Consider the following 27,809-nt stretch of genomic DNA (forward strand, 5'->3'; position numbering starts at 1 on the left):
GGATTCAATGTGAGTTTTAGATTGTAATTTTTGAACCCTATAGCTATTGTCTTTAATCTGCTCAAGTCACCATAACAAAATGCCACAGACTGGGTGGTCTAAACAACAAGACATTAATTTCTCACGGTTCTGGAGGCTGAGAAGTCCAACATCAAGGTATTACCCAATTTGGTTTCTGATGAGAACCCTCTTCCTGACACGCAGATGGCGGGCTGCCCACCGTGTGCTCACACAGCCTTTCCTGTGTGCAAGGGGCTCGATCTCACGACCCTAAGATCATGACCTGAGACAAAACCAAGAGTCGGAGGCTTAACCGACTGAGCCTCCCGGGCGCCCCCAGCAGCATTTGTTTTTTAGTATGAGTCCTATTTGTGTCCTTGATCTCACCCCACCCACCCCCCACACACACACACATATCGCTGGAGAGACAAGCAAACGCAATGCTAACTGTGGTTAGAGGAGAATACAGGTGGCCGGAAACGTATATCCCACTGACAGTGGGGAGACTCGGAGGGCAGTGCAGGCTGTATCAGAGGTGACATCCACTTTGTTTCTGGAAGGATAAGAAGAGTTGCCAATGAAAGAAGGTCTGGGTAGACCCAGAATATGGACCCAGAGGGCTGGAGACCAGGACGGACGGTGGAGGAAACATCGAGGAGATCCACGTACCTTAGACCTGGTGGGAGAAACGCCGACGGGGAACATGAGCACAGACAGGGCAGAGGTTTCTCAAATGTTTCTGAGACCCACATTGAGAAATATATTGTACATCAGAGCTCAGGAAACACACACACCATGAAAAAAATGTTTCACAAAAAAATACTTATCCTTACTTTTGAGTGATTCTCTCTAAAATTCTCTGTTCTTGCTCTATTCCCTTTCCTTCTTTCTTATTAAGATGCTAGTCATGACAGGGGCCCCTGGGTGGTGGTTCAGTCGGTTAAACATCTGACTCTTGGATTTGGCTCAGGTTATGATCTCAGGGTTGTGAGATCGAGTCCCCACGAAGGGCTCTGCGTTCATCGGAGAGTCAGCTTGAGATTCTCTCCCTCTCCCTCTGTCCCCCCACCCCGTGCTCATTCTTGTGCTCTCTCTCTCTCTCCAAAATAAATAAATCTAAAAAAAAAAAAAATGCTAGTCGTGACAAACTCTACAGACTTCATGACCTACCACTGGGTCACCACTCACAGTCTGAAAAAACACGAGGCCAGAGCATTTAATATATGTGTGTAACCACTGTCCAGAGACCAAATGGAAATTTATTCAGATTTAGGTATCTGGTACTCTTGGCAATAATGAAACACTCTCAGAATACAAAATATTAAAAATGGCCTTGGAAATTATTTTTAATTCAAGAGAATTTTTTTTTATTTGAGCAAATAATAAATGGACAAGCTTAAAACTTCAGACTTCGTGAACGCCCAATTCATCGGAAAACTACAGTTGTACTTAGAGGAGATAAAAAGTTGCCCCAAAAAAAGGCCTTGGTCTTAGCCCTCTAATAAAGACTCATGCTAGCAAGACAACAGGATGATAAAAATGTCTCCTTTATTTAAAACAGAACCCCTTTAAAACCTGATAGAGGGACAAAGATATACACTGTATCTAAGAACAAAAAAAGAAAATCTCTAGAGATATAGACCCAAGCTTAAACAAGGTGCTTACTTGAAGCTTACCTGATAGACATACAGGGGCCAGAGCTGTAGCTGAGGGCATTTTTCGATTTCTAGTCAACACGAGAACTCTCGTATAACAATACAAACTCTGGATGAATGAGAAATATTATCAAACACAGCAGGAAAAACTTAGTAGAGAGCAATGAACAAGCAATAACCTTGAAACTGAGCTCCTCTCCAGGAAACAAAAGGATTCAAATTTTCTTCCGGCGGCAGCACATACAAAGAAACTCTGCCAAAACCCATATCCAAAATTACAACAGAACCAAAACCAGGGAGTGGGTTCCCAGAGGCCATCTATAGGAAACCAACAAGAGGTCTACAACCCTTACTTCTTCCAACATCATCTACTTACTAAGACAACAGCCTTTAAACTGGAAATTATTTCCCTAATTTCATCTTCTCTCAAGACACACAACGGTGCCCCTTCACAAGGTTCGCTAAGTGCTCCTGAGGGTTCAGTTCCAGATCATGAAAGTGGTGAGCCTCACTTGGTGGCCCCGGAAACGTTGGCCAGGACACCCTGGTGGGAGATCTGCCCACACGCCATCCCAGGGCCACAAACAGCACCTTGCTGAAGGCTTGGCCCAGGCAAGGGGACACCCCAGGTGATCCGTGCCTCCTCCCAACTTGCCTGGTCCCCAAAGTCCAGAATGTTTATGGAAAGGAGGGTCTAGATAGAGGTCTGGAGGTCTGGGAAGACCCAAAGAGTCCAAGTGACTCCCAGAAACGGCCAGGGGAGAATGTTAAACCCAAAGAAATGTTCAGGTATTTTTCCAAACCAGAATCAGCCCTTGGGGAGGAGGAAGAAGGATTTCCCCTAGAGAGTGGCAAGGCAGGACAAATGAAAAGCTGTGGTTTTCTGGGGTTGCAATTAAAACAGGGTAATTACAGGGCCATTCTTATGAAAATCTCCCTTCCTCTCAAGGCCTGGGCGGGAGCAGATGATAGCACTCCCCAGGGTCATATACTTAAGACTCAGCGACTAACCTCAGCAGCTCTAAGACCCACAGCACCTTTCACACCCACTCCTGGGGCTGCAACGTGCTCCCGGATCTTGTGTGTGTTGTTAACTCTTTTTCATTAATGGATGTCCAGAAGATCATTTATCATTTTATGAACATGGGGTCATCAGTCGGGGGAAAGCAGGGGACTGAGACACTGGAATTTATCCTAAAATGTCAAGGAACACCCCTGCCCCTTCCCAAACCCTTGAGCCTGAAGAAACACTTGCTGTTTACAATGTGGATGGGATGACAGTGAAAATCACCTCTGTCCACAGGGACAGAAGAGGGAAAAACCAAGCTCTCCAGGATAGTGGCTTCCCACCAATATGCAGCAGCTGTGTAAATTGCAGGCTTTCATAATAATTACTAGGAATTTGCTCTCCTTCGGTACCCACTGCCCAGCTACAGAAGTAAGTAACCTGCCTTTGCTCATCATCTGTTCTAACAAATTACAGTTCTTTACCTACGGTCTTAAGACATTTGGTAGAAAATTAACACTCAATTTTTAATTACAAACAGGTGTTTTTCTTTTTGAGTTCTAAAATTATAGCAATAACATTCATTCCCATCAGTACAATGCTACATTCATAAATTTGTCATCATATCCCTATGAATATACAAATGTTATTTTCTTTAAAAAAAAAAAAAAAAGAGGGGCACCTGGGTGGCGCAGTTGGTTAAGCATCCAACTCTTGGTTTCAGGTCAGGGTCGTGACATCAAACCCCACTTGGGGCTCCATGCTGAGCATGGAGGCTGCCTGAGATTTGTCTCTCCCTCTCCCTCTGCCCCTCCTGCTCATGTGTGTGAACTCGCCCTCTCTCTCTCAAATAAATTAAAAAAAAAAAAAAAGCTTCTGGTTTCTGTGTGAGCCCTATATAACTTACAAAGTGATGGGTGGGCTGAGAACCACTCTCTTAGAGAAAGAATTGTCCCTCTTTCAGAAAGAAGCTCTGAAACCCTCCTTCCTGGAATGAAATATAAGAATTTCTACAAAGCAAGCTCTGAACTTGAATCCATGGCTTAAAACGGTCAACTCCAAAACAGACAGGAAAAAGTAAGATGGGAGAATAATATTTTGCAGAGACTTAATTTCAAAAACCTAGCAGAATATATATATTCTTAGAGCTCAAATCTACAGACTTGATGTTACTGAGTTATAGTTAACTTTATATGTTTTCCAAACATTTAAAAATCCTCAATGTCTCAGGGCGCCTGGGTGGCTCAGTCGTTAAGCGTCTGCCTTCGGCTCAGGTCATGATCCCAGGGTCCTGGGATCGAGCCCCACATCGGGCTCCCTGCTCCACAGGAAGCCTGCTTCTCCCTCTCCCACTCCCCTGCTTGTGTTCCCTCTCTCGCTGTCTCTCTCTCTCTCTGTCAATTAAATGAATAAAATCTTTAAAAAAAAAAAAAAAAGGCCTCAACATCTCAACAGCCATTCATTGAGTGACCACATTTTTTTTTCAAGGGTCCAACTGGAGTCTCATGGGACACATTTCTGCAGGGCCACCTGAGGTTATCTTCCTCTAGGGGAAACTGTGAAAAAAACAACACACAAACAAAAACAAACTCCACTGTCCTGTGTAGTTAGAGTCTAAGTGAAATCAGATCAGGTGGGGCACCTGGATGGCTCAGTGGGTTATGCGTCTGACTCTTGATTTCGGCTCAGGTCATGATCTCAGGGGTCATGATCTCGGAGTCGTGAGATGGAGCCCCGCAATAGGTTCCACACTCAGTGGAGAGTCTGCTTGAGATTCTCTTCCTCTGACTCTGTCCCGCCCCCTGCTCATGCTCTCTCTCTCAACGTCTCTCAAATAAATAAATAAATAAATAAAAAGAAAAAGAGTAGACACAGACCCACACTAACCTTTGGGTCACAGTAAGTCAGAAAGGCACAGGTGTATTAGCCAAAGGTCCCCGTGATATGGAGCATGTACCCAAGAAGGGAAAAAGCAGGCCAATGACAAGGACTCAGGATGGACTAAGGAGCAGATTTCCCAGTGCCAGTAAACAAAAAGAGTGCTAGACCAGATGTCAAGACTCAGGAGAGACCTCGTACCGAGCAAAAATCAGAAAATGGGCAGGAGCCCATTGTGGAGAACAGAGCTCCTACCAAGCCAGTGTCAAGTGCTGGGCACCCTTCAGAGCCCCACAACTTAGGTATACAGAATTGGTCCTCAAGAGTAGGAAGGCATTAGGCAACGACTAGTCCCCCTTATTGAGGGGACAAGCTCCCTGAAAGAGGAAGTGAGCAAGCTCCCTAAGCAGCGACTCCCACTTCATGGTTCAGCTTAAAGGAGGCCCAGGTCCCAGTGGGCAGCTGCTGCTTAGTCCGGTTTAGAACCTGAGTGCAGAGGAATCAAAGAGAATGACTTATTCCCTAACAGAAAAATAAGGCGGAGGACAATGTCGAGTTTGATGCACCACTCAGAGAATGAACTCTGGAGGGGCAGGTTTGTTTCAATGTTCCACTACCAGCTTCCTTACCTAAAAAAAAAAAACCCAGCAAGAATACCTTCTGCTCCCAGCATTACTATCGACAAACTTGCCCTGACTCATCAAAACAACAAGCCCAAATGCAGCCGCAGAATCCTGCCAACCTGTGTAGGCAACATTTTAGAGATCGTCTTACGACTCTGGTTTTTTTCAAGCAAGGAAATCTAAGACTCTCTGGAACCTTCCAAATCTGGAGTCTGAGACCCCTGCGAACTGTGGCAAAAGGCCAGAGGGGCTTCTCTCAGCCTGGCCACCCCTACCCACGCTGGGGGAGCTGGGACTTGGAGGTGGGTCCTCCCCAAGTAATGGATTGGGTCAGGAGGTTCCGGGAAGACACAGCCACTCCAGAATACTCTCCAGGCGGAAGTCATTTCTCTGTCTCATGCAAGTGAGTTGATTTAAGTCTCTCCTCCTCCATGAGGGAATCCCTCAATAGAATCCACAAAGTTTCCCAGAACCAAGCAAAACCCCTGGAGTGGAGGGATGCCAGAAAGACCTGCCTTCAGATCCTTGTAAGGGGCCTGAGACAGACCCTCCAGCAGGAGAATACACCAGTTGGTCCCTAGGCCTTCCTTAATTTAAATTCAAATCACCTCAGGCTCCCTGGAAATCAGGAGCAAGAGACTAGGAAAGGACTCGTGTTCAGTGCATTCTTTGGTCCCAAGAATATTAAATCAAAGTAGTTTATCAAATTCTAAGGGATGCTAATGAGTTTTAAAATCCCACACTAACCAAAATGCACAAATACAAAACTCCCCCCCCCCCGACTCCTACCCCAAGAGCAAGATGAGGAATTTGCCTTTGTGACCTTCTAAAAATTCTACAGATGCCCAAACATAAAGTGGGAAATGACAAGCGAGAATCCATTAAGAGGAAGTGGCTACAGCAGTCCCACCAGTGACTGAAGTGACTTTAAGCTGTGACCCTCTTTAACACACGGCTGCCCCCAAGACCACAGTCATTGTTAACGTCCTGACAAACGGGTACGCAGATGCGAACACAGAGGACCGACATGCCGGCACTCAAAGTCTCACTTTCTGTGTGCAAAGTACGGTTTTCCACAAGCTATTACGCTAGGCAAATGGCCTTCTCTTTAATTCGGAAGAAATTTCTCCAGGTCACAGCTTCCATGTGTGCCCACCACGTTTCCCTGGCTTCTCTGAGGCAAATGAAGATAAGAGGACATCAAGTTATCTCATTTTGCCCCAAGTGACCTCATTTTGCCCGAGTTAAATGACAGCCCCCCCTCCCCCCCCCATTGCCTACCAAACTGACACAGCATTCCAGATTCTGTTTAAATTCCCCCTCTTAGGTGACACCCTCCCAGCTTCCTCAAACTGCCTGCTTGGACTGCCCAGCCTTTTGATTCCTATCTGCTATCACATGCACTACGAAGTTTCTGTTTAAGGCACGCTCAAACATTTTTTGGTAGGAAGGCCAACTGTAAAACCCTTTTTGGAGAGCATTTTGGAAATGTCTATGAAAACGACAATGCACGTACCCTCTGATATAACAATCCCACTACCAGGACTTTCTCTTGTGAATTTACTCCCACCCAAGCAAGCAACAAGGCTGTTGTAACTATCTCAATATGGAAATAATCTAAATGTGCATTAATGTGGGTTTGAATTAATAGATACAAAGGACTATCACACCTATTCAAAAGAATAGGGGGAGCTCTCTCAGTACTGTTATCTGTAATTTTCCCCCAAACTCCTTCAATATACGTGATTATTTTTTGCAGCTTTTTTGAAGTTTTTTTTTAAGACTTTATTTACTTTGGGGAGAGAGAGAGAAAGAGGGAGAGAGCTGAAGCAGGGGGGAGGGGCAGAGGGAGAAGCAGACTCCCCTCTGAGCAAGGAGCCCAATCCCAAAACCGATCCCAGGACCCCCGAGATCATAACCTGAGCCAAAGGCAGACGCTTAACCAACTGAACCCACCCAGGCACCCAGCTTTTTTGAAGTATTGACAAACTGACAGAAAACCTTAATGTGTCGGCTCTCAGCAGCCCACTGAAAGTTTATTTCTCCATCTCTCTCCTTCCCTCCCTCTGTCCCTCTCTCTCTCTCTCATGGATTCTGTCTTCCCCTGAGCATTAAGTAATTGAGTACAACTTTGGCAACGGTTTTCACTGGACATGAGGTAAAGGGGATCAGAATATGCCACCCCACAGTATGCTACATGGTGTAAGAATTATTTTGAGCTGAAGGCAACTGAGAAAAAGCAGACACAGAAGAACTCTCTGCCCTCCCCCCACTTGCCTAAAAGTAGGGCATAAATTCCCCTTGTGAAGGAGTTCTGCTCCCATACAAGAAAGAGAACAACTCTTAACTTCAGATAGAGATGCCACCCAAATGTGTCTGCATAAAGAAACCTTACTAAAATAACCCTTATCTTCGACTAGTTTCCCCATATATTTACCTTCCCACAATTTACTGCCCCTAGAAAACAAAACCTCTCTTTCCTTTGTCTAATCACTTCTCCACAATGTATCACCCTTTGTTAAAATGACCCTTAAGGTTCCAAATCTACCCCTTCTTTGGATCTTCACCTCTTTTCTGCATAGCCCCTGTGCAGGTAAACCTGAAAACATCAATTAAATTTGTATGCCTTTTCTTCCTGTTAATCTGATTTTGTGTCAGCTTAATTTGCAGGACCCAGATATAGAACATAAGAGGGTAGAGGAAAGGTTTTTTTTTTCCCCTCCCTCACACAGGTGTGTCAGAAAAGCTCACGGCACTAGTCACACTGGAGTCAAGCTGTGTGGATGTCGAAACACAAGAGGGAGGGGACCCCACTATTTCTAGAACTAGTACTGATGGATACTGCCTCCAGCCTATGCTGTTTTATAGTGAAGCTATAAGATGTACCCAACCATGGCCTACCCCACCTTCTTCCAGACAAAGATTTTGTTATGTAGCAAGACTCTGTATTTATTTGCCAAGAATAAAAAGTTTAGTTGCCGCAAAGTTACAAGAAAACAAAAGGTTATTCTACTCTCAAAAAGTGTCTAATAGTCTAAAACAGATGCATTGAAAGAGGGGAGTTATACAACTCAACTACAAATAATACAACTGCATTAATAAAGGTGACTGCCCAACAAAAGCCAGTCCAATCTAATGGAATCTTCATTGATTTCTCCGCCCAAAAAGCGTAACTTCCACTTAAAGCTTGTGTTCCCTTCCCAGGTCAAACCAACCACTTCCTAGCTCTGAGACCTTAAGTGGTTTACTTAACCTCACTATGGCTTACTTCACCCATAAAATGGGGATATTAGGACCCACCTCATAAGGAAGTTAGAGTAATTAAATGAGATGGAGAATATAAAGTGCTTCACACAGTACCTGACACAGCCAAATAAATGTTAATTATTACTATTATAATCATCATCATCTTCATCATTCTGGAATTTTCAAAATGCTTCCCAAACTTTATTCTGCCACCAGGAATAAATGGAGCATGAAGTTTATGAAGGACACTATCCATATGCATATTTCCAGCCAACCCCATAGTCTCACCTTTGACTAATTCATTTATTCAGAGGGAAAAAAATACATAAAAGCTCAGATAATTTTAGATGAACCCTTTTTTCCTCTCGACAATGTTATATAAGCAGCATATGGGTGACATCTTTGAAGTTTATGATGTTTTTACTGTAAATACAAAAGAACCCAAAATACTGACATTTACTTCTTCAAAGTCCCATGAATTTATTTTCCTAAGACATATAAAATATTTATGCTGCTTTACTTCCACCACCAAAATCAATAAGCCACATCAGGCTTCCAACTACAGTGGAGGGTTATCAAACCGGCTTAGAATGAGATGATTCTAGTCCAAATCTCACTCAATATCCTTTGGCCCATCTTCACAGAATAAAGTCTCAGAATAAAGTCTCCTCCTAAAAAAAGTTTTTGTGAGAACACAAGGTGTCATCTACACTCTGACAAGCTCGGCAAGTTCACCGTAATTGAACTGCAAGGCTTGGGAGGGTGGCTGACAAGAACCAGAGAGGCCGCATCGGTCCCAAAGAAGTAGGAGGGTCCCATGAAGAATGAGCTGAAGACCATGAAACATGACACTTTTTAGCAGACTGAGCACCTTGGTGGCACATCTAACAATGAGAGGGGAGTTTCAATGACAGACCTAGCGTGGCCAAAAGTGACCCTATAAAAAGACATCAGTAAGCAAGGAAAGGTCAAAATGTGACAAGTGATTTTTCAAGCAGAGCGTAGGCAACAGTAGGAAAAAGCCAATCAACAGCAAAACACTTAAAATTGAAACTGAGACACCAGTCTGAGGATAACTGTTTGTATTTTTTTTTGAATGAAATGGATTTGACGAAGAAAAATAACACCTGAGAGAAAACAGTGATTATCAGTAGCTAGGTAGGGATGATATTTATATTTTTATATATTTTTTCTGTATGTATTTTCTAAATTTCCTCTAATAAAAAATATACTACGAGGTTTGGAGAAGAAAGGAAGAAAGAAGGAAAATATATTACTTTTATTTTTAATTACGAGGTTTTTCCTAACAAAATGGGTAAGATCAGCAACCAACTACAGATACGGGTCAATTTAAGATATTATCTATAGATACCTAAATCTCCCCCATCAGACGCGATACTTTCATGGATGAGACCTTATTTTATTGTGCCTGGGAACCCCAATGTCGACTACAAGGCCTAAAATATTAGCTGCATATATTAAGAAACGTTTAGCAAATGATTTTTGGATGTGGCTACAAACCCAAAGTCTGATATAACCTCAGGAAGGTGCAAAAGCGAACAGTCTTTTTATGGGATATATGCCAATCATCCCAATAGACACACTACCCACATTATAGCTTAATGTCCCTTGCTACTCAAATTTTTCATTAAGTCCTTTGTCCTCCCTCACCTAGCTCCCCTCCCTTCAGCACTCCCATGGAATTGAACCATGCTGTTTTGCCGGGGTCTTGCTCTGCAAGAAGCTATAGGGACACCACTATAATGTCCCTCTTGTGTCTCTTACAGAGATGTGCAGTCCACTCCAACACTGTGAGAGAACCCATGGGAAGTTTATTTCAGATCTCAGGGCCGTTAAAATAACTCTTCTCTGAGAAAGTAACACATTTTATTTTTAGGAAGAGTAGGAATCTTATAATTGATCTTTTTTACCTTTATGCTGGAAGCCGAGACCCAAATCTATAGCCACCCTTTAGAAACTTTGGCGGACCTTAGGACACGTGTGTCCTTTCCTCTGGGTTCCTCTTATTCTTCCCTCCCTCTTTACGGCTCTTTCCCTTCCTTCCCTTTCCTTCCTTCCTTCCTTAACTGTCATCTGGGATGAGGCCCGGTATAAACAAACCAAGAAACCAAAAATTAAACACCACCCCTTACCCCCAATTCCAAGCTGCTTCAGACATTTTTCACCCAGGAATCCTGCCTGCAGGACAAGAAAGTAAAGCTCACTCCCCTCACTGCTACCAACCAGGGGGTGACCTTTATGTGCATCTGTGACGGGAAGATCTGACTGCAGACAAGAGGCACTTACCTTTCCACTTCCACCCCCCAGCTCTAAAATACACAAGACCACGCATGTGAATGGTGCACGGTGATGTAAGGCAGAACAACATTATGAGTAGGAACGCAGATCCTTAAATCAGACTACCTGGGTGCTACTCCTACCTGCTCCTCCCTACCTTTCTGTGCCTTGCCTCAATTTCCCAGCCTGTGCAATGGGAACAATAATGGTACTGACTTCACAGGGTTCTTGTGAGGAGCAAATGAGTTAACACGTGTAAAGTGATTACATCAGTGCCCAGCGCACAGTAAATGTGGACCAGTACTATAATAGGACAGTTTTGTTTTCAATTAAGCCACGCTACCCAATGTTTCAAGTCGGATTGAAAGTAATACTTCTCATTGTAAATTCATAAACTAACAAACCGATTTCTATGGTGACCTTGAGTTTGGATCTCATTTATAAATCAGTGTGGAGTCAAAGCTGTCCCTAAAATGGCAGATATTTTCAACCCTTTGCTTTCTGATTTGCTGAAGAGCAGGAGAAAGCAGCGGTGTCCAACCACGAAAATGGTTTCTGGGAGCGTATCCCCAACTAGTAACAGTATGATCCTTCAACCAAATGGTATATACACGAGTACTCATGTACACACTTGCACACCACAGTCAATGTCCCTCCAGCTGCAGCACAGACATCGCTTAAAGTCTCGAGAGATGAAAAACCTCTTGGATAACTAACTTCTCAGGACATTCTTTAAAATAAAGTACTTTGTTTAGCCAGCAAAGAACAACTCTGTTTTGTTGGATGCTTGAGGTCTGATTTACATCGGAATTTAGAAAGCTGCTACCTCCTACACGCGCACTTAAAATGCAAACTCTTCATCAGATTCCACTTATAAAGAAGGACAGAACCCAATACTAGCCACACCCCATCTTTGCTCAGAGCAAAACCAATGTCCCGGCAACTTCCTTCACAACCAGCCCACCAAAAAAATCTAAGTCCTCAGTGAATGACTGTCATATATATGCACATAATTTTCATATAAAATGATTTGAAACCGCCACTGTATGATGGCAAAGAAAGAAAACTAGATAATCATGAAAGGTGTAGTGCCTGCAACCAAGGTTACTTGGAAATTTGACGTAAATGGATACATTTCAGCTCGTGCTATACTTGTTACAGGAGATTGGAAGAAAACGCCCCAGAGTGTATCAAAGCCATATATCTTCCACTTCCTACGTTTCCCGTAATTACTCACCAATGAATGCACGAGTTTGTTATAGTACTGAATTGAAATACGTCAGTCCCTTTTACATTCTCGTGTCTCCCAATCACAGAAAATATGCTAAGAATAGAATAAAAAATGAACAGACTATCGGCCAAGAACAGCGCTTTGAGGGATTTAGTAATCCAGTTTAACACGGCAAAATCACTGGGGAAGCGGGGGCAAAGGACCTGTACTGAATGATAAAGTGACACTCCCGAAGAGCAACAGCCGAGATTACTCTGCCGCAGCCTAGATTTTTCTCGCCGCGAGCTCGCGTACCATTTTCCCAAATGCTTTTCCCAAGATCCCGAGGGAAATTTCAAACGCGGCTCCTCTCCAAAGTCCCATAGGAGACTCGCTCACCCACCCCACCCTGCAAACAGCGCACTTCCCGTTTGCTCTGGCCGGTCAAGAACTCGAACTTGACAATGACACACACGGGAAAGAAAAAAAAAAGAGGAAGTGGCCAAAAGACCATTTCAAAGCATGTATCTATTTTCCCCCCTAAGGGGATCAATGTCCCTGTCTTCCAGTCAAGCTTCAATGGGACGTAGCTATCACATCCACTAGAAAGTTGCAGCGAATGACAATATTGCAAAATCGAGGGCGACTCCCCTTTAAAATAAAAAATCCTCGAAATCCTCTTGCTATCCAAAACGATCCCTCCCTGCAGCGAACCAACAAAGCGACCCATCCCGGCGGGTCGGCTCCCGAAAGCGAAGCTCCAGGCCGGGTACGTGCGTGGTCTGCCCTGCCAAGTGGCAGAGGAAGCGCAGGGCACCAAGGCAGCCAGGGGAACCCTGTGAGTGCCTCCCTTACCTGGTTTGACTGGTTTGGGTGGCGGCTTCGACATCGCGCTTCCTGGAGCGGCTGAGCCTCAAGACCACGCACGAAAAGCCGACCGAACGCCCCGCCAGCCGGCACTCCGGGGACCCAAAAGTTTCTTTTTGTCCGGTTCGCAGCGGTGTGTCTTCAAGGACCTGCGCCCACCCTTGGCCGTCGGACGAGCGGACGCAGGCAGACCGGCTCGGCGCATGCCCCGCCCCGCCGCGCGGCCGCCTGAGCCTCCCGAGCGCGCGGCCGGGCGACGAGGAAGTGGCCGCCGTCTCGCCGAGCGCTAATTGGCTCCCGGGCTGGCCGCTTCAGAGCGGCGGGAGCGCGGGCGGCGCGCACGGCGGCGCGCGCGGCGGCGGCGGCTGAACCAGCCGGAGCCGAGGAAGGGCGCCGCAGGCTCGCGCCGGGGCGGACCCGGCCGCGCGCGCCCCCGACGAGAAAGGGCTGGACCCCGCGAGGGCGCGCGCGCGGGGCCACGGTCGCCGGAGTCCCGCCCCGCCTCGCCTCGCCCCGCCCCGGCCCACTCCGCGTCCCGCCCGGGTGGGACGGATCCCTAGGTTGGCGTCCTCTACCTGGGCCGCCTCCGACCCGGTGGGGGCGCGGAGGGAGGGGCTGTGAGCCTCTAGGCCAGCGAGCTTCGGGGGTCAGCGACAGGCGCACTTTCGGCCCGCGCCTCTGCCGCTTTGCTTGGGAGGGCTCGAACTGGCGCCCGGTGAGTACCTGCGTGATCCGGCCGCGCTGCGCAGCCTCGCGGAGGCCTGGAGGTGCTCCCGATGTGTGGCTGCGCTGGAGCCTGAACCGGGTTGCGTCTTGCAAGCTTTGCGGGGACTCGTACCACTCTAAGCGGGCCGATAGATGGCCTGCCAAGGAGTGTGTGTACGGGGCGGCGTGGTGCTTTTAACGCCCCGTAATGATCCTTAAAATGGGAGACTCCCTCCAAGAGATGGTACGGGCTGTGGAGAGAAGTCACCAGGGTTGGGGTCAGGTCTTGATCCGTACGGGAGGAGGCAAGCTTTTATTCCACCCGTATTAGGGTGGACTAACTCAACGACCCGCCTGCCCCCTGTTAATTGAACGAACGGCCTGCTAACTGAGGACGGCTTTTACCATTTTAAATGGTTGAAAAGATACCAGAAGATTTTTGTGGCACGTGGAAATGCTAAGAAATTCCAATTTCGGTGCCCATAAAGTTTCGCTCGAGCACAGCCGCGCTCGCTTGCTTATGTACTGCCTGTGGCCGCTTTTCTCTTCACAGCAGAGCTGAGCTGCTGCCCTCGAAGCCTGAAACGTTGACTATCTGGCATTTCACAGCGAAATGCAGACCCCCTGACGTAGCCGATTGATTCTCCAAAGGCGAGGTGAGGGCGGGAGCAAACAAGAAATGCAGCGTGCATTCAGTTCGAAATAGCACCGTGTTATAGACCAATTGTATGCTTGAGGGAAGAAACGTTGAAAAAACACTTTACATGAGAGTCTATCTAAAATGAAGCTTGAAAGTTTTTGTTAGGGGTCAGTGAAAGATAAAAGTGATTCCACGGGAAAGGGGCATGGGTTGAGGTATTCAGAAATTCTAACCGTGGGAGATTTCTGTTTACTAAAAGGGAGCAACGTTTAAACAATAGTAGGAAAGGACTTCCCTGGTGTGTGGAAGAAGATAATCAGAATATCTGTTGAATAAAGCAAATGAGTGAGAAGTCCTGAAACATTTCACTGGTGTAAAAATACCAGACTGCTCTTTAGGTGCATTGAAAAGCACAATTCGTTAGCATGCTCTCGTCCGTTTGTATTAGAGAAGCTGCTGTCTTCCTTATAATCTGATTTCTGCACATACCACCGCTGACCATTTTAGTTTAGAGTCCAAAATGTACCCTGTTTAGTAGTGGTATCCATATAATAAGCACATACAAGTCATGAAAAAAGGACTCGACAACCTATCTCACTTAGGGAAAAAAAGAAAATGTTCATTTTTGGGTTTGCCCTTGACGAATTTAGTTAGTTCTCTTCCCCCTATGCAAATAACTCTGCTGTTGAGGAACGCTTGGCACTTATTGGGAGAATAAAGTACATAAATATCCCACAAGCTTGGTGGTGGAATATATTCCAAGTCATCAGATGCCCCGGACTGATGAGACTACAAAGTCCAAACGGTTGTCTCTCTGGAGACATCCAGTGATTGAGTTTGTAGTTGGTCAAGCTTGTCTCTGCCTCATGGAGTCTGCTGCATGTATTTGGAGTCTGGCAACTCTTGGTTGCAGGTTTTTAAGTGTGGTTTTAAAATAGTCCTCTAAGAGGGCAACAGGAGGTGTAATAGCACAAAGTGGTGTGGAGGTAGACAATTCCAGTCCCGAATTTGGAGTTCATCTGGTGCTGCCCTGTGCAAACAACGAGGTTTTTGAAATAAATGACTTTTGGGATTGCTAGGCCCACCCTCACCCCAGCACCTGTCTTGCTTCAGCTTCTCTCAATTCCCCAACCCTCTCACCACATTGCCACCCCAACCCTCTCACCACATTGCCACCCGTTTAGGGCTAATAGACTGTGCCCGACATTTATCCAAACACTGTCTTGCGTAATAGCTCTGTTAGCTAACTAATAGAGAACTGAGGATTCCTGTTTCGGTAAAAACTTGCATTTGACTGGGAATTCCCTCCTGAACCCAAGCAATTTTATAAGTAGGTTCTTGACTCTCTCTCACTCTTCATTTTGGAATTGCTAGTTTCCACCCAAATAACCTCTTCAAGCGTCTTTTTTCCAGTGCCACAACCACACTCGTTATTTGCATGCTATGTAATTGATACAATATCCTCCCTGTGTGCACAGATGTGGCATGGAGCAGGGGGACCCGTAGTCCTTGCCATTCAGTGTGCTCAACCATTACTAATACATCAATAAAAATGGCATCCATTATACATGAGAGCCTCACAATTAAGCCAACACATGTGCAGCATCCTTTCTTTGCTCTTGGTAATAAAGTGCTTTTTAACAGGCTGGAAAGAAGAAAGAAATTAACTTGCTAGGACTCAGGTCAGGGATAGGAACTGGGAGGGCCTCTGGGGGTCTCCAGCTCAGGAGCTACTCACCCCAGCGGCCCCTGATCGCCCAACCAGAGCAGTCTGGAATAAAGAGCAGCTTTAGGTCAGGCAACCCTCAGGAACCACTATTCTGAGGTTCCCTCCAGCCAAGCCTCACCTTTTCACATACAGAGGTGAAAATGGCTCATTAGAATATCCATAGGACTGCTTTACTGAACTTCTGGGGGCCCTGTGTGAAACTGCCCTCCACCCCCCCCACCCCACCCCCAGATCCGGAGTCAGCAAACAATGGCCTGTGGCTAAAACCTGGCCCTCAGCCTGAACATTTGCAGTCACTTCTCTGATTGAGAACACTAACTCTGAAATCCAGTAAGAGGAGTATTATCCCAGTAAGAAAAGAATTCCATTCTTCTCATTAGTAGACCTCTATTACAACAACAACAACAAAATTGTACTCAATTGTAATGTTTCGACTTTCCTCAAGAACGTTGTGGAAATTTTGTTTTCTCTCTTGTTACATAAGTACCTACGTAATAACTTTCAGTTTGCCTCTGGGCCCACAAAACCTCAAATATTTACTACCTGGCCGTTTTCGGAAAAAGTTTGTCTACGCTGACCCTGGACTTAGGTTTTTGAGTGAGGAAATAGTACCCTTAAAGGGAATTAACTTCCTTTTGCCTCTGGCTGGCAGTGATGTTCTCCCCCATTTCAGTAGGAGAGAGAGGCAAGCTCTGTGGGGTTCCCTGGCATTGGAGAAATAAGTGGATCATCTCCAGGTGATTGAATCTTGAAACTCTTTTGAGTTTCAGAGTTATGAGACTCTGGAGTGTGTGTTCTCTGAGACTTTGGCCTGTTGGATTTAGCCATGGAGTCTCGCAGAGGGAAGCTGGTACCTTAAGCCCTTCTACTGAGTGTGGCTAATCCAGGAGTAGGAGATGACCCCGAGATCATGGTCATCTTTCCCCCTCAGCTGGCTCTTAGGACTCTTTCTTTTAGTCTTTTTGTCTTTTTGTCTTTCTCTGGACATCTCAGTGATAAGCATTCGATTTGTTTTGTTCTGTTTTTTTAATTTTAGGAAATTTTAGGAAGACGTGATTTTCAAAGCTAATTATGAAAACATTTGTCATTGGAATCAGTGGGTGAGTAATGTTGCTACAAACGGCTGGTGGAGATACTGAGGATGGCCAAAGGGTGTTTTCCTGTGGATGTGGTGGAGGATGGAGGGGGTCAGAATTCCTGAGTCCTGAGGAAGAGAGCAGGCCACTGGCAAATAAAAAACGGGGGAGGGAGTGCTAGCTGCATAAATGGCAACAGGGGATGGGAGAGTCTCCTCTAAACAGAGAAACAGGGTGGGTCAGTAAGCAAAATCTGCCTGCCTTACCATGTCTTTTCCGGAGTTGACACCGGACACCTTTTATCCTTATTACCCTGACTGCCCCGGCGTAATTAGGAGCTGGGTGCCCCTCTCTCTCTCAAAAGTGTCCGAAATTACAGGGTCGCCCTCGCCATGGTACCGGAGGTATGCATGCGAGTAAGACACCAACAACAGCTCCAAAGGACTGTTTGTTTTGCTACTTTGTTGTGTTCCTCTTTCTTCTGAGTACATTCACACTAGGCCTGGTCCAATGAATGAAATATTTGAGACTGTTAAAATTAAAGGTTTGTGACTTGGGGGAGATCACTGTATTGTTGTATTATGTTACTATAGCGAGTAATCAGAGGTAAAAGGGAATGAATCCAGTGTCAGAACTCTGCCTCGTCTTCCTCTCATCTAACCAGAACCAAAGTTCTGTTTTTCTCTGCATTGCTTCTCTTGGACATGCTTTCCCTTCTGCACTCGCTGCCACCCTCCTAAATCAGGCCCTCATTCCCTAATTCTAGCCTCCCCCTCTTAACCTTTCCTAGGTACCTCTCCACCAGTTGAATCTTCTTCAGAAATGTTTAATTATTGGGCGCCTGGGTGGCTCAGTTGGTTAAGCAGCTGCCTTTGGCTCAGGTCATGATCCTGGAGTCCTGGGATCGAGTCCCACATGATCCTGGAGTCCTGGGATCGAGTCCCACATGGGGCTCCCTGCTCGGCGAGGAGCCTGCTTCTCCCTCTGACCCTCACCCCTCTCGTGTACTCTCTCGCTCTCTCAAATAAATAAATAAATCTTTAAAAAAAAGAGAGAGAAATGTTCAATTATTCTCTCACCTAGTGAACAATATGCAGTGGGTTACCAGATCTAGAACAAAATCTGAATATCCAGGTATATGAAGACCATCCGTAAATAGTAAAAGAAATGTACTAGCTTCAGGGCCATGTAGGCTGCAGGGAAGGTTTGATACAGGAGCTCAGTGGTATCACCAAACACTCCATGTCTTTCCATCTCTTCTTTGTGTCTTCCTCCATTTGGATTCATCCTAGAGTTGGCTGCGCTTTTTGGGTACAAGGGGATACCAGCGGGTCCTGGGCCCTGCTCTGGAACTGACAGTGGGGTCAGTCCAAACCAGACCTCAGAAACAAGGGTAGAGTGGAGGCAGCTACCACGTCTACTCTAGCATCCAAACCAACTTTCATTCTGCGTATGTAGGAATAACATTCCCTTCTTCTCCATGTTCCAAGTGTAGAAACCTGCCTCCTACTTTCTTGCCACTGTGCATGAGGTGCTAACCACACTTCCCCAAGAAAGCCCCCTCTTCACTGACTCTTCCTCAGCGAGGGCCAGGATTTCATTTTAGTGCTGCTTCTGGGAAACACCTACCACACTCAGCCACAGTGACCTCTGTTCCTGCCTTTCTTCCTTCCTCCAGACTCAGTGTTGTATCTTCCTTGTAAACATACCCCTTCCTAGACTATGAAGTGATCATTCGGTTAAGAAGTCAAGGAATAGCAGGGGTTCCAAAGGATTCCAGGGTCATTCAAGATCCTCCTAAAAAATGGAATGCATGTGTGAAGATGTTCATTTTTCTGGGAAAGGGGCATATAATCTTTATCAGATTCTCACAGTATTCTGTGATGTTAAAATATGTAAGTTTCACGGGCTTTGAGAAAAAAAAAAAAAGATCCATGGGCTTTGGAGTTAGACTTTGTATCCCGTCCTCATTACTTGCTAGTTGTTACCTTGGGCAAGTTTTATGAGTATATAGTCTTTCAATCTTTAGTTTCCTCAACTGTAAAATGGTAATATTAATATCTACCTGCTACAGGATGGATTTGCCTCTTCCGTGCCTGCAGACAGCCTTTTTAACGTCTCCTCAAGCCCCCGTCCTATTCCAAATACACTCACCCTGCCTGTCTCTTGGCACATAAAAAAGCAAACGGACCAGGACTTGTGCATTTATTCCGGGTGTTGTGAACAAAGAAGGAAGCGGCCCCAAGTAGTTACTCATTTTCCTTCCCCATATCCTAAGATAAAGCATGCACCTGTCATGCAAAGATAAACCTTTGCCCTGAGGTTGGAGGGCACATGAGGGTGGTCGCGAGCTTGGTGGTGCATGGTGCTTATGAGCATGCTGAAAGAGAAGAGTTAGTCTTAAGGTGTCCTGAGCAGGATTCCAAGTATAGATCGTAGGCTTGAACTTGCGCCATTCTGACTTGTTAAATTCTCGTTAAACCCCTCTCCCGTCCCCCTGCTCTGTACTACCTTCTGTCTGGTCTCTCTCCTCCAAGTCTATGACACTCGAGTGCTTGCTTCTCATTGTCTCCAGCTAAGTCAGTGAGACGGTTGGTGTGACTGTATCGTCTGCAAGAGGTAAGTCTAGAAAATGACACATTTTCTGGCCAGGTTGCTCAAAAAGTTAGCCCTGTTTGCTCTCTCTTTTAAACCAAAGTTCAGTGTCTGAACTATGGAAACTCAGTACGGATTACAGACGTTCTTGTTAAAAGGGAGAAATTTTATACCAGTATTTTCTCAAGACAAAGGGTAATAACCCACCCACTTCCCTGTGTTTTCTTAAAAAAAAAAAAAAAGATTTATTTATTTGAGGGGGCGGGGAAGAGAGAGAGAGAGAGAGAGCTTGAGCAGGGGGAGGGGCAAAAGGAGAGGGAGAGGGAGGAAGCCAACTCCCCACTGAGTTGACATGCCTGCTGGCTCCCAGGACCCTGAGATCAGGACCTGAGCCAAAATCAAGAGTCAGAAGCTAAACTGACTGAGTCACCCAGGCGCTTACATCTTTTCAAGGAGATCGCCCATATCCTATCCAATTGTGTATTCTAAGTTTAAATGAAAAAAACTTGGGCGCCTGGTGGCTCAGTTGGTTGGGCGACTGCCTTCGGCTCAGGTCATGATCCTGGAGTCCCGGGATCGAGTCCCGCATCGGGCTCCCTGCTCAGCGGGGAGTCTGCTTCGCCCTCTGACCCTCCCCCCTCTCATGTGTTCCCTCTCTCTCTCATTCTCTCTCAAATAAATAAATAAAATCTTTAAAAAAAAAAAAAACTTTACGGGGCGCCTGGGTGAATCAGTCAGTTAAGTGGCTACTTTCAGCTCAGGTCACGGTCCCAGGGTCCTGGGATGGAGCCCCGCATCAGGCTCCCTGCTCAGCGGGAAGCCTGCTTCTCCCTCTCCCACTCCCCCTGCTTGTATTCCTTCTCTCACTGTCTCCCTCTGTCAAATAAATAAATAAAATCTTTTAAAAAATAAATGAAAAAAAGTTTTGAATCAACTTCCTTGTACTTTGTAGGCATAAGGTATTTAGGTAATAACTGAATTACAGCCAGTAAACAATTTTGATGGATGAATATTAGTTTCTTTTCTAGATTATAAATACATTGCAATGTATCATCTGGGATTAAGTACAGGTTCCTGCATATAAATGTGCAGTTAAGTTTTTTTGTGCCATGAACATTCAGTGGTATGATGAAGTCTTGATTTAGAGTAATGGTTTTATTTTATTTTTTTTAAGATTTTATTTATTTCTTTGACAGAGAGAGACAGCAAGAGCAGGAACACAAGCAGGGGGAGTGGGAGAGGGAGAAGCAGGCTTCCCGCTGAGCAGGGAGCCCAATGTGGGGCTCGATCCCAGGAGCCTGGGATCATGACCTGAGCTGAAGGCAGACGCTTAACCGACTGAGCCACCCAGGCGCCCCTAGAGTAATGGTTTTAAATGCATAAAATAAAATACAGGAATATAAAGGAAACCAGTTATGTTGAAATATAGTTATAAAATTATTTTAAAAAACAGATTGTTGCTTTGTGATATATACATGGTTAACTTATTAAATAACACTGTCCAGGGGTGGGTCTAAAAACTGCCATCAATTTGAAATAATAATGAATATCGATCATGCTCCAAGATATCTGCTCCCCTTGCACCATGATATGAAAATATCTATGATTTCTAGTGGTGACAAAGCCATGGGTACTGTTAATACTACTGATGTTTTTTACTTATAATGAAAGGAAAAGTTAAAATTCTGCTAGAATGTAATAAAAATAAAGATGTAATTTCTTTCCCATTCAAGTTGGCAAAGTCCACAGATGTGTCCCCAGGCCCTCTGAGGTAGCAGCCCTGGGTTAAAAAAAGCTCTGAGTGAATGACTGACTGCAGAACCACCTCTCAGGTGCTATGTGTGGTGCTAGACGCTGGAAAACTAGGTACACAGGGGATCCCCGTTCTCCCCGATGTCACAAGCCAGCCAGGAGGGACAAGTAACTGACTCCATTTGATAAGCTTCAGGGGGCCTCCCATTTGGCCCAAAGTGGAGCAAGATTAAGGAGAAAGGGAGCACCACAGCGGAGATGTGAATGCGTAGTACGTGGCTTGTCATAAGCCAGTCCTCCATTTTTCGCCACCGCACACTGAAACAAAATCACAGTGACCACGTGCAGTTATAGGGACTTGCACTAAAACGTGCTACTCATATGCTCAGTGTTGCACACAAGCCCTGGGAATGGTTCAGTATAGACGAAACATTCTTTTGCTTCCCACACAGTAGCTGGAATTTTAAGACTTAGTATTACCCAGCTTACTTGCCGGGTACTTAGTGACCTTTCTCCTCCATCCTTTCCAGTTTATTTCTCCTCATCTATTACAGTAGATCTACTTACTTACTAACATATCTATGAAAGAAATAATTTCTTCTTAGGTATTACATATTGTTTTAAATATCTTTTTTCTAAGATCACTTTAAAATGTTTTAGGGACGCCTGGATGGCTCAGTTGGTTAAGCGTCTGCCTTCAGCTCCGGTCATGATCCCAGGGTCCTGGGATCGAGTCCCGTGGCAGGCTCCCTGCCTCCTCCCTCTGGCCTGGGGCTCCCCCTGCTTATGCATGCGTGTGCGCATGTGCGCACGTGCGCACTCTCTGCCTCTGACAAAATCTTTTTTAAAAATAAAAAAATAAAGGGCGCCTGAGTGGCTCAGATGGTTGAGCGTCTGCTTTCGGCTCAGGTCATGATCCCGGGATCCTGGGATCGAGTCCCACATCGGGCTCCCTGCTCCTTGGGAGCCTGCTTCTCCCTCTGCTTCTCTCTCTCTCTCTCTCTGTCTCTCATGAATAAATAAATAAAATCTTTAAAAAAATAAATAAATAAAAATAAAAAAATAAAAATAAATAAAATGTTTTACATTAAATGTGCCTCCCTTCTTGGTATGCTCATTTTTTTTTCTTTTCCTTTTTCTGTTCAGTGTGACAAACGGCGGGAAGACAACACTGGCTAAGAATTTGCAGAAACACCTCCCAAACTGCAGTGTCATATCTCAGGATGATTTCTTTAAGGTATCTATAAAAACATCTTAGATAATTCATTTAACACAACAAAGTTCTAGTAGCAAAGTTAATGAAATTACATCCAGAAAGCCTTTGCTGAGTGTAGAGTTTTTGTAGAAGGTAGGCTCCATGCAGTAATGTCCCTTATCCACTAGATGGCATTACTTATTGGTACGGCTCTGATTTTATTTACTCTCCTCATCCAAAGCGTTTAGTAAAAGTTTATCACCTCTTCATTCTATAGTTGTATTATTTCTGCACTGCACAGTTTTGATGGGTGCTTTGTTCTTTTTACCAGCCAGAGTCTGAGATAGAGACAGATACAAATGGATTTCTGCAGTATGACGGTAAGTAGATGAGTTTGTGACACATTCGCTAATGTTCATTTTCTTTTTCAAACCCTAATACCTTTTTTGTTTATGAAGACAGTCTCAAAAATGTGCTTAAATACATCGCTGTACTTTACACATACTTTTGTAAAGGTTTCTGCTTTATGTCCAACTATTTAAATAAATGAAACCTTTTCCCCAGTTTTATATTTAAGACTGAAAACATTGGAACAATAGATTTTTCTTCTAAAGCTAAAGCAAGGTAGGTTTGCTGGTACTCCACTCATCCCTGCCTGGGGCACACATAACTAAGCATACTTCCCTCACCCCCTTCCTGCAATCTCGCCTGAAGCACTCTATGCTCATCCTCTGGGCTTTATCTTCGCAGTCACCAAGGTGCACTGGACAGCTTGTTTCTTCTTTCCATGGCTCATAAAGGTTAGTATTTTTGAGATGGATTCACCTTGCTCCCTTGCCCAATCTAACACTGAAGCCAAAGGATTATAAAGTCCATCAGAAAATAATTCATTTTCTTATAGAGAATATCATGCTAATAAACTATATTTAATGGTCTTATCAACTTTTATGATGAACAAGATGATCACTAAGTGCTTATGCAAACTGGCAACAGAAACAGCTCTCTTAAAAAGCCATGAACTGCGTTCTTTATTTTTAACTTTGACGACCTTAGAGGAAAAATGTTGTGTAATCAGTTCTTACAGACACTTGATAGTTTTAAGAGAAGCAAAATCCTTGACTCACTGCCTGTTCTTGTGTCTTGAGCTCCAGCCAGAATATTTTTTTTCTTTCCATCCCCTCCTCTAACGGTTAGTGAGGAAGATTCTTAGAAAGTAAGCGTTAAACAAGGAAAAATCATTTTCAACAATTGACAAAGAGTTATTCCTAGTTCAAATGAGTTCTTGTAAAGTGATAAGAAAAACACTAATATTCCAATTGAAAAATGTCCAAGGATATAAATAAGCTATTCATAGAAGCAAAAAGTTATTTGATTAATAAATATGCAATAAAAAGTCAACCTCAGAAGTAGTCAAAGAGTTGTAAATTACTTTTTTTTCTCACCGAGTAAACAGATTTTTAAAGCAATGATTATCTAATCATGGCATAGTTATCTAATTATCTAATGATGACTCAATAAAGCAAGAACTCTTTTAGATGGGAATATTAATTGACATAACCCTTCTGGAAGAGAGATTGAGCATATGTCCCAAACACCTTAAAATATTCATGCCATAGGTCAAGTGTCCAACTTCCAGGAATCTATCTAAGGAAAAAAATCTGAAATTTTTTAGGTAAGTGTACAAATTTAAAGTAAATCAAGGTAATGCCGAGATCTTTACAACCACCAAAAGAAAAGTTTAAAGATGTATAGCTATCAAGTCTATAAGTAGATGGAATCATTAAAATGTAGTTGATAAAGTAAGTCAGAAGTAAAAAATAGAGAACTTAAAGAAGTCAAAAGATGATAGAAAAATAGAAAATGAGAGTAAAATGGTAGCTATATTACGTTAAACGAACTAAAATACTCCAAAGATTGTCAGGTTGTTTTTAAGGAAGGAAGGGAAGGAAGGGAGGAAGGAAGAGAAAAAGAAAGAAAGGCCCAAGTATAAGCACCTCACAAGAGATATATTTAAATATTAGGACAAAGAAGAGTAGACAAGGCTAGAAAAAGATCTGCCCTGTGAACACCTACTGAAAAAATCTGGTATAACTACTAATATCAGACAAAGTAAACACAAAGAGTATCCCTAGAGATAATGTTACTAGAGATAGAGATAAATGGGTCAATTCAACAGGAAGATAATCTAAAATTTGCGCCTAATAACAACCTCACAATACATTAAGCAAAAACTGACAAAACTAAATAGGGAAATACACAAATCTGTCATTATTGTGGGAGATTATTAGTACAAGCTCTTCAATAACTAATGGAAAAAGCAGACAAAACTTATAAGGGTATAACAGATTTGAACAACACAATTAACAAACTTAACCAAACTAACATATATAGAACATGTGGCCAATCGGCAGAATACACATTTTTGTTTTCTTAATACAGGAACATTAACTAAAATGGAAAGCATATGCAAGGGCATGGAGCAAGTCCTAGTACATTTCAGTAGATTGAAGTAATACAGAGATACCCTCTAATTACAGAGAACTGAATTAGAAATCAGTAACAAAAGAGTAAGTAGAAAATTCCTAAGTGTTTGGAAATTAATCAGTATCCTTTTTTTTCCAGAAAAATTTAAACATATACAAAAGTAGACAGAAAAGTATAATGAACTCTCACGAATTGATCATCCAGCTCTTTTTTTTTTAAAGATTTTATTTATTTGAGAGAAAGAATGAGAGAGAGAGAGCACGAGAGGGGGCAGGGTCAGAGGGAGAAGCAGACTCCCTGCCGAGCAGGGAGCCTGATGCAGGACTTGATCCCAGGACTCCAGGATCATGACCTGAGCCAAAGGCAGTCGCTAAACCAACTGAGCCACCCAGGCGCCTGATCACCCAGCTTTTAAAATGATGTCTTGACCAATTTATATTTCATCTATGCCCTCACCCACTTTCTCCTTATGTATTTTTTAAAGTAAATTCCATATGTCATTACGTTTCATCTGAAGCAAAGCACTTCTGTATATCCTGTGGGTTAAAGAATAAATCCCAGTGAAAATTAGAAGATACTTTAAACTGAACAATAATGAAAATATATTAAAACTAATGGTATTTCTGGTTCCAGATAAGTTGGATTGGCCCCATTCCTTGCTCTTTCTCCCTCTTAGAATTGAAAACCTTGGGTGGAGCACAACAAACAAAGGAATACTCAAAGATAAAAAAAGAAGAGAACAGACTGGCTAGGGCCTTTGGGACTTGAGGAATGATGTGGCTGTGATTCTCTGGGTTTTCTTCTTACCTGTCATATAGCCAGGAAGGGGTGTCTAAGCGGTGTGCAACATGGTATCAAAAATAGGTACCAACAAAAAAGCCCCAAGAAACCTGTACCCTGTAGTCAAAGGACCAGGAAAAGAGTGGCACACTGAATAGAAAATCATTTTGATAATATCCACCTTACTGTAGCCAAACACAAAAAGAAAAACCATCCTCCCTTCATGGTGTCAGCAGGGCCAGGTGGTGAGCAAGACTTCTGGACCCATGTGGCACCAGCAAGGCAGGGGACCCCACAGGGGTCCCATTAGTAAAACCAAACAGGGAACTGAATTTCCACACCCATCTAGCAGCAGCGACAGAATGAGGCAGTGTGAGGGGGTGCTAGTTGACTCTCCACTTTCCTCACCCAGAGAACATCAGCTACTGTCAGCAGAATTCAACTGAGACTGAACTTCTAGCAATGAAGCCATAGCAACATTCCACTTGCCTCCTCCTTCTCCCATGGCAAACTCCCCCTCCTTGTTGGTAAGATTCAGCAGGAGGGGGGTGACCATCCACCCCCTCTTAGAGCTGCATACTATACCTAAGCAGGGTAACTGCCTATAAAAAAGATTAAATGGGATCCAGAGCCTCACAACGTGATACCCAAACTTCCTAGGACAAGACTAAAAGTCATTTGTCATATCGAGAACTAGGTAACTCTCAACTTGAGCGAGAAAAGACAATCAACAGACACTCCGTGATAAGAGAGATGTTGGAATTATCTGACAAAGATTGTAAAACTGACAAAAATTGTAAAAAAAAAAGCATTCATAAAAAGGCTTCAATGAGTGATTGTGAACATTGTTGAATCTAGTAAAAAGTTAGAAAACCTCAGTAAAATAGAAGATGTAAAAAATAACCAAATAGAAATTTTTTAATTGACAACATACAGTAACTGAAATTTTAAAGCTCACCAGAGGGACTCAGCAGCAGGATAAATATGACAGAGGAAAGAATCTATGAATTTGAGGACAGAACAATAGAAATTACTCTCTCTGAACAACAGAGAAAAAATAGACTGAAAAGAAGTTAACAGAAATATGGGGCAATAACAAAAGCTCTAACGTTCATATCATTGGAGTCTCAGAAGGACAGGAGAAAAAGTGTGGTGCTAAAATAGAAGTAAATGGGGATGCCTGGGTGGCTCAGTCAGTTAAGCATCTGCCTTCAGCTGGGGTCATGATCCCAGGGTTCAGGGATGGAGCCCTGCATCGGGCTCCTTGCCCAGTGGGGAGCCTGCTTCTCCCTCTCTCTTTGATGCTCTCCGTGCTTGTGCACTCTCTCTCTCAAATAAATAAATAAAATATTTAAAAAAATAAACAAAAATAAAAAAGAAATAACTGTGTAAAACATTGCAAACTTGGCATAAGACATATACCTGCAAATTCAAGAATCTGATCCCCAAACAGATTAAACAAGACTGACCAAGAAAAAAAGAGAAGGCACGAATTACAAATATCAAAAACAAAACTAATACCACTACAGATCCTACAGGCATTAAAAAGATAAGAGCATGTCATGAACAACAACTAAATTAGAAAACTTTAATGAAATTGACAATTTCCTAGAAAAATGCAACTTACCAAAACTCACACGAGAACAGAGAAAAATCCTAATGGTCTGATGTCTACTGAGTAAGTTCATCCATAATTTAGAAACCTTCCATTAAAAAGCCTTTTTAAGTCCAGATGGCTCAATACAGTAGTTCTGGAGTAGGGCTCAGAAATTGTAATGCTGGTAGATTCCCAGGTGATAGTAAATGCTGCTGGTCTAGGTCCTACACTTTGAGAATCAGTGTTTTGGAATAATTTTCTAGAATTATAATTGTAAGCTCAAAAAGTATGAATATTTTAGAGTTTAAAAAGAACATAGTCATGTCCTTTATGAAATTTTTAATGATTTTTCTCTTATTTACTTGTAAGAGCCCTTTATATATTAGAGATACTAGCTCTTGGGGCATCTGGGTGGCTTAGTTCCTTAAGCGTCTGACTCTTGATTTTAGCTCAGGTCACGATCTGCGGTCTTG

The 27,809-nt window shown here is 43.7% G+C and overlaps 2 protein-coding genes across 6 annotated transcripts in view; one reads left to right on the top strand and one right to left on the bottom strand.

Annotated features, from left to right (window-relative positions):
* Positions 1-13,029, bottom strand: part of OSTF1 (osteoclast stimulating factor 1) — a 50,783-nt gene extending 37,754 nt beyond the window's left edge. Inside the window, exon 1 of the mRNA XM_027616713.2 lies at positions 12,772-13,029. Coding sequence (XP_027472514.1) covers positions 12,772-12,805 — 34 coding nt within the window. The 5' untranslated portion in view covers positions 12,806-13,029. The remainder of the gene's footprint in view (positions 1-12,771) is intronic.
* Positions 13,030-13,276: 247 nt separating this feature from the next.
* Positions 13,277-27,809, top strand: part of NMRK1 (nicotinamide riboside kinase 1) — a 37,803-nt gene continuing 23,270 nt past the window's right edge. For 4 of the 5 annotated variants that reach the window (XM_027616848.2, XM_027616849.2, XM_035723812.1 and 1 more), the window contains exons 1-5: positions 13,278-13,498; positions 14,042-14,144; positions 16,894-16,957; positions 22,427-22,517; positions 22,807-22,855. In XM_027616848.2, the coding sequence (XP_027472649.1) occupies positions 16,929-16,957; positions 22,427-22,517; positions 22,807-22,855 (169 nt within the window). In that variant the 5' untranslated portion in view covers positions 13,278-13,498; positions 14,042-14,144; positions 16,894-16,928. Of the gene's footprint in view, positions 13,499-14,041; positions 14,145-16,893; positions 16,958-22,426; positions 22,518-22,806; positions 22,856-27,809 lie in introns of all 5 variants that reach the window. The other variant, XM_027616850.2, reaches the window with a different exon arrangement.

Source organism: Zalophus californianus, chromosome 13 (genome assembly GCF_009762305.2).
Source record: "Zalophus californianus isolate mZalCal1 chromosome 13, mZalCal1.pri.v2, whole genome shotgun sequence".
Lineage (NCBI taxonomy): Eukaryota > Metazoa > Chordata > Mammalia > Carnivora > Otariidae > Zalophus > Zalophus californianus.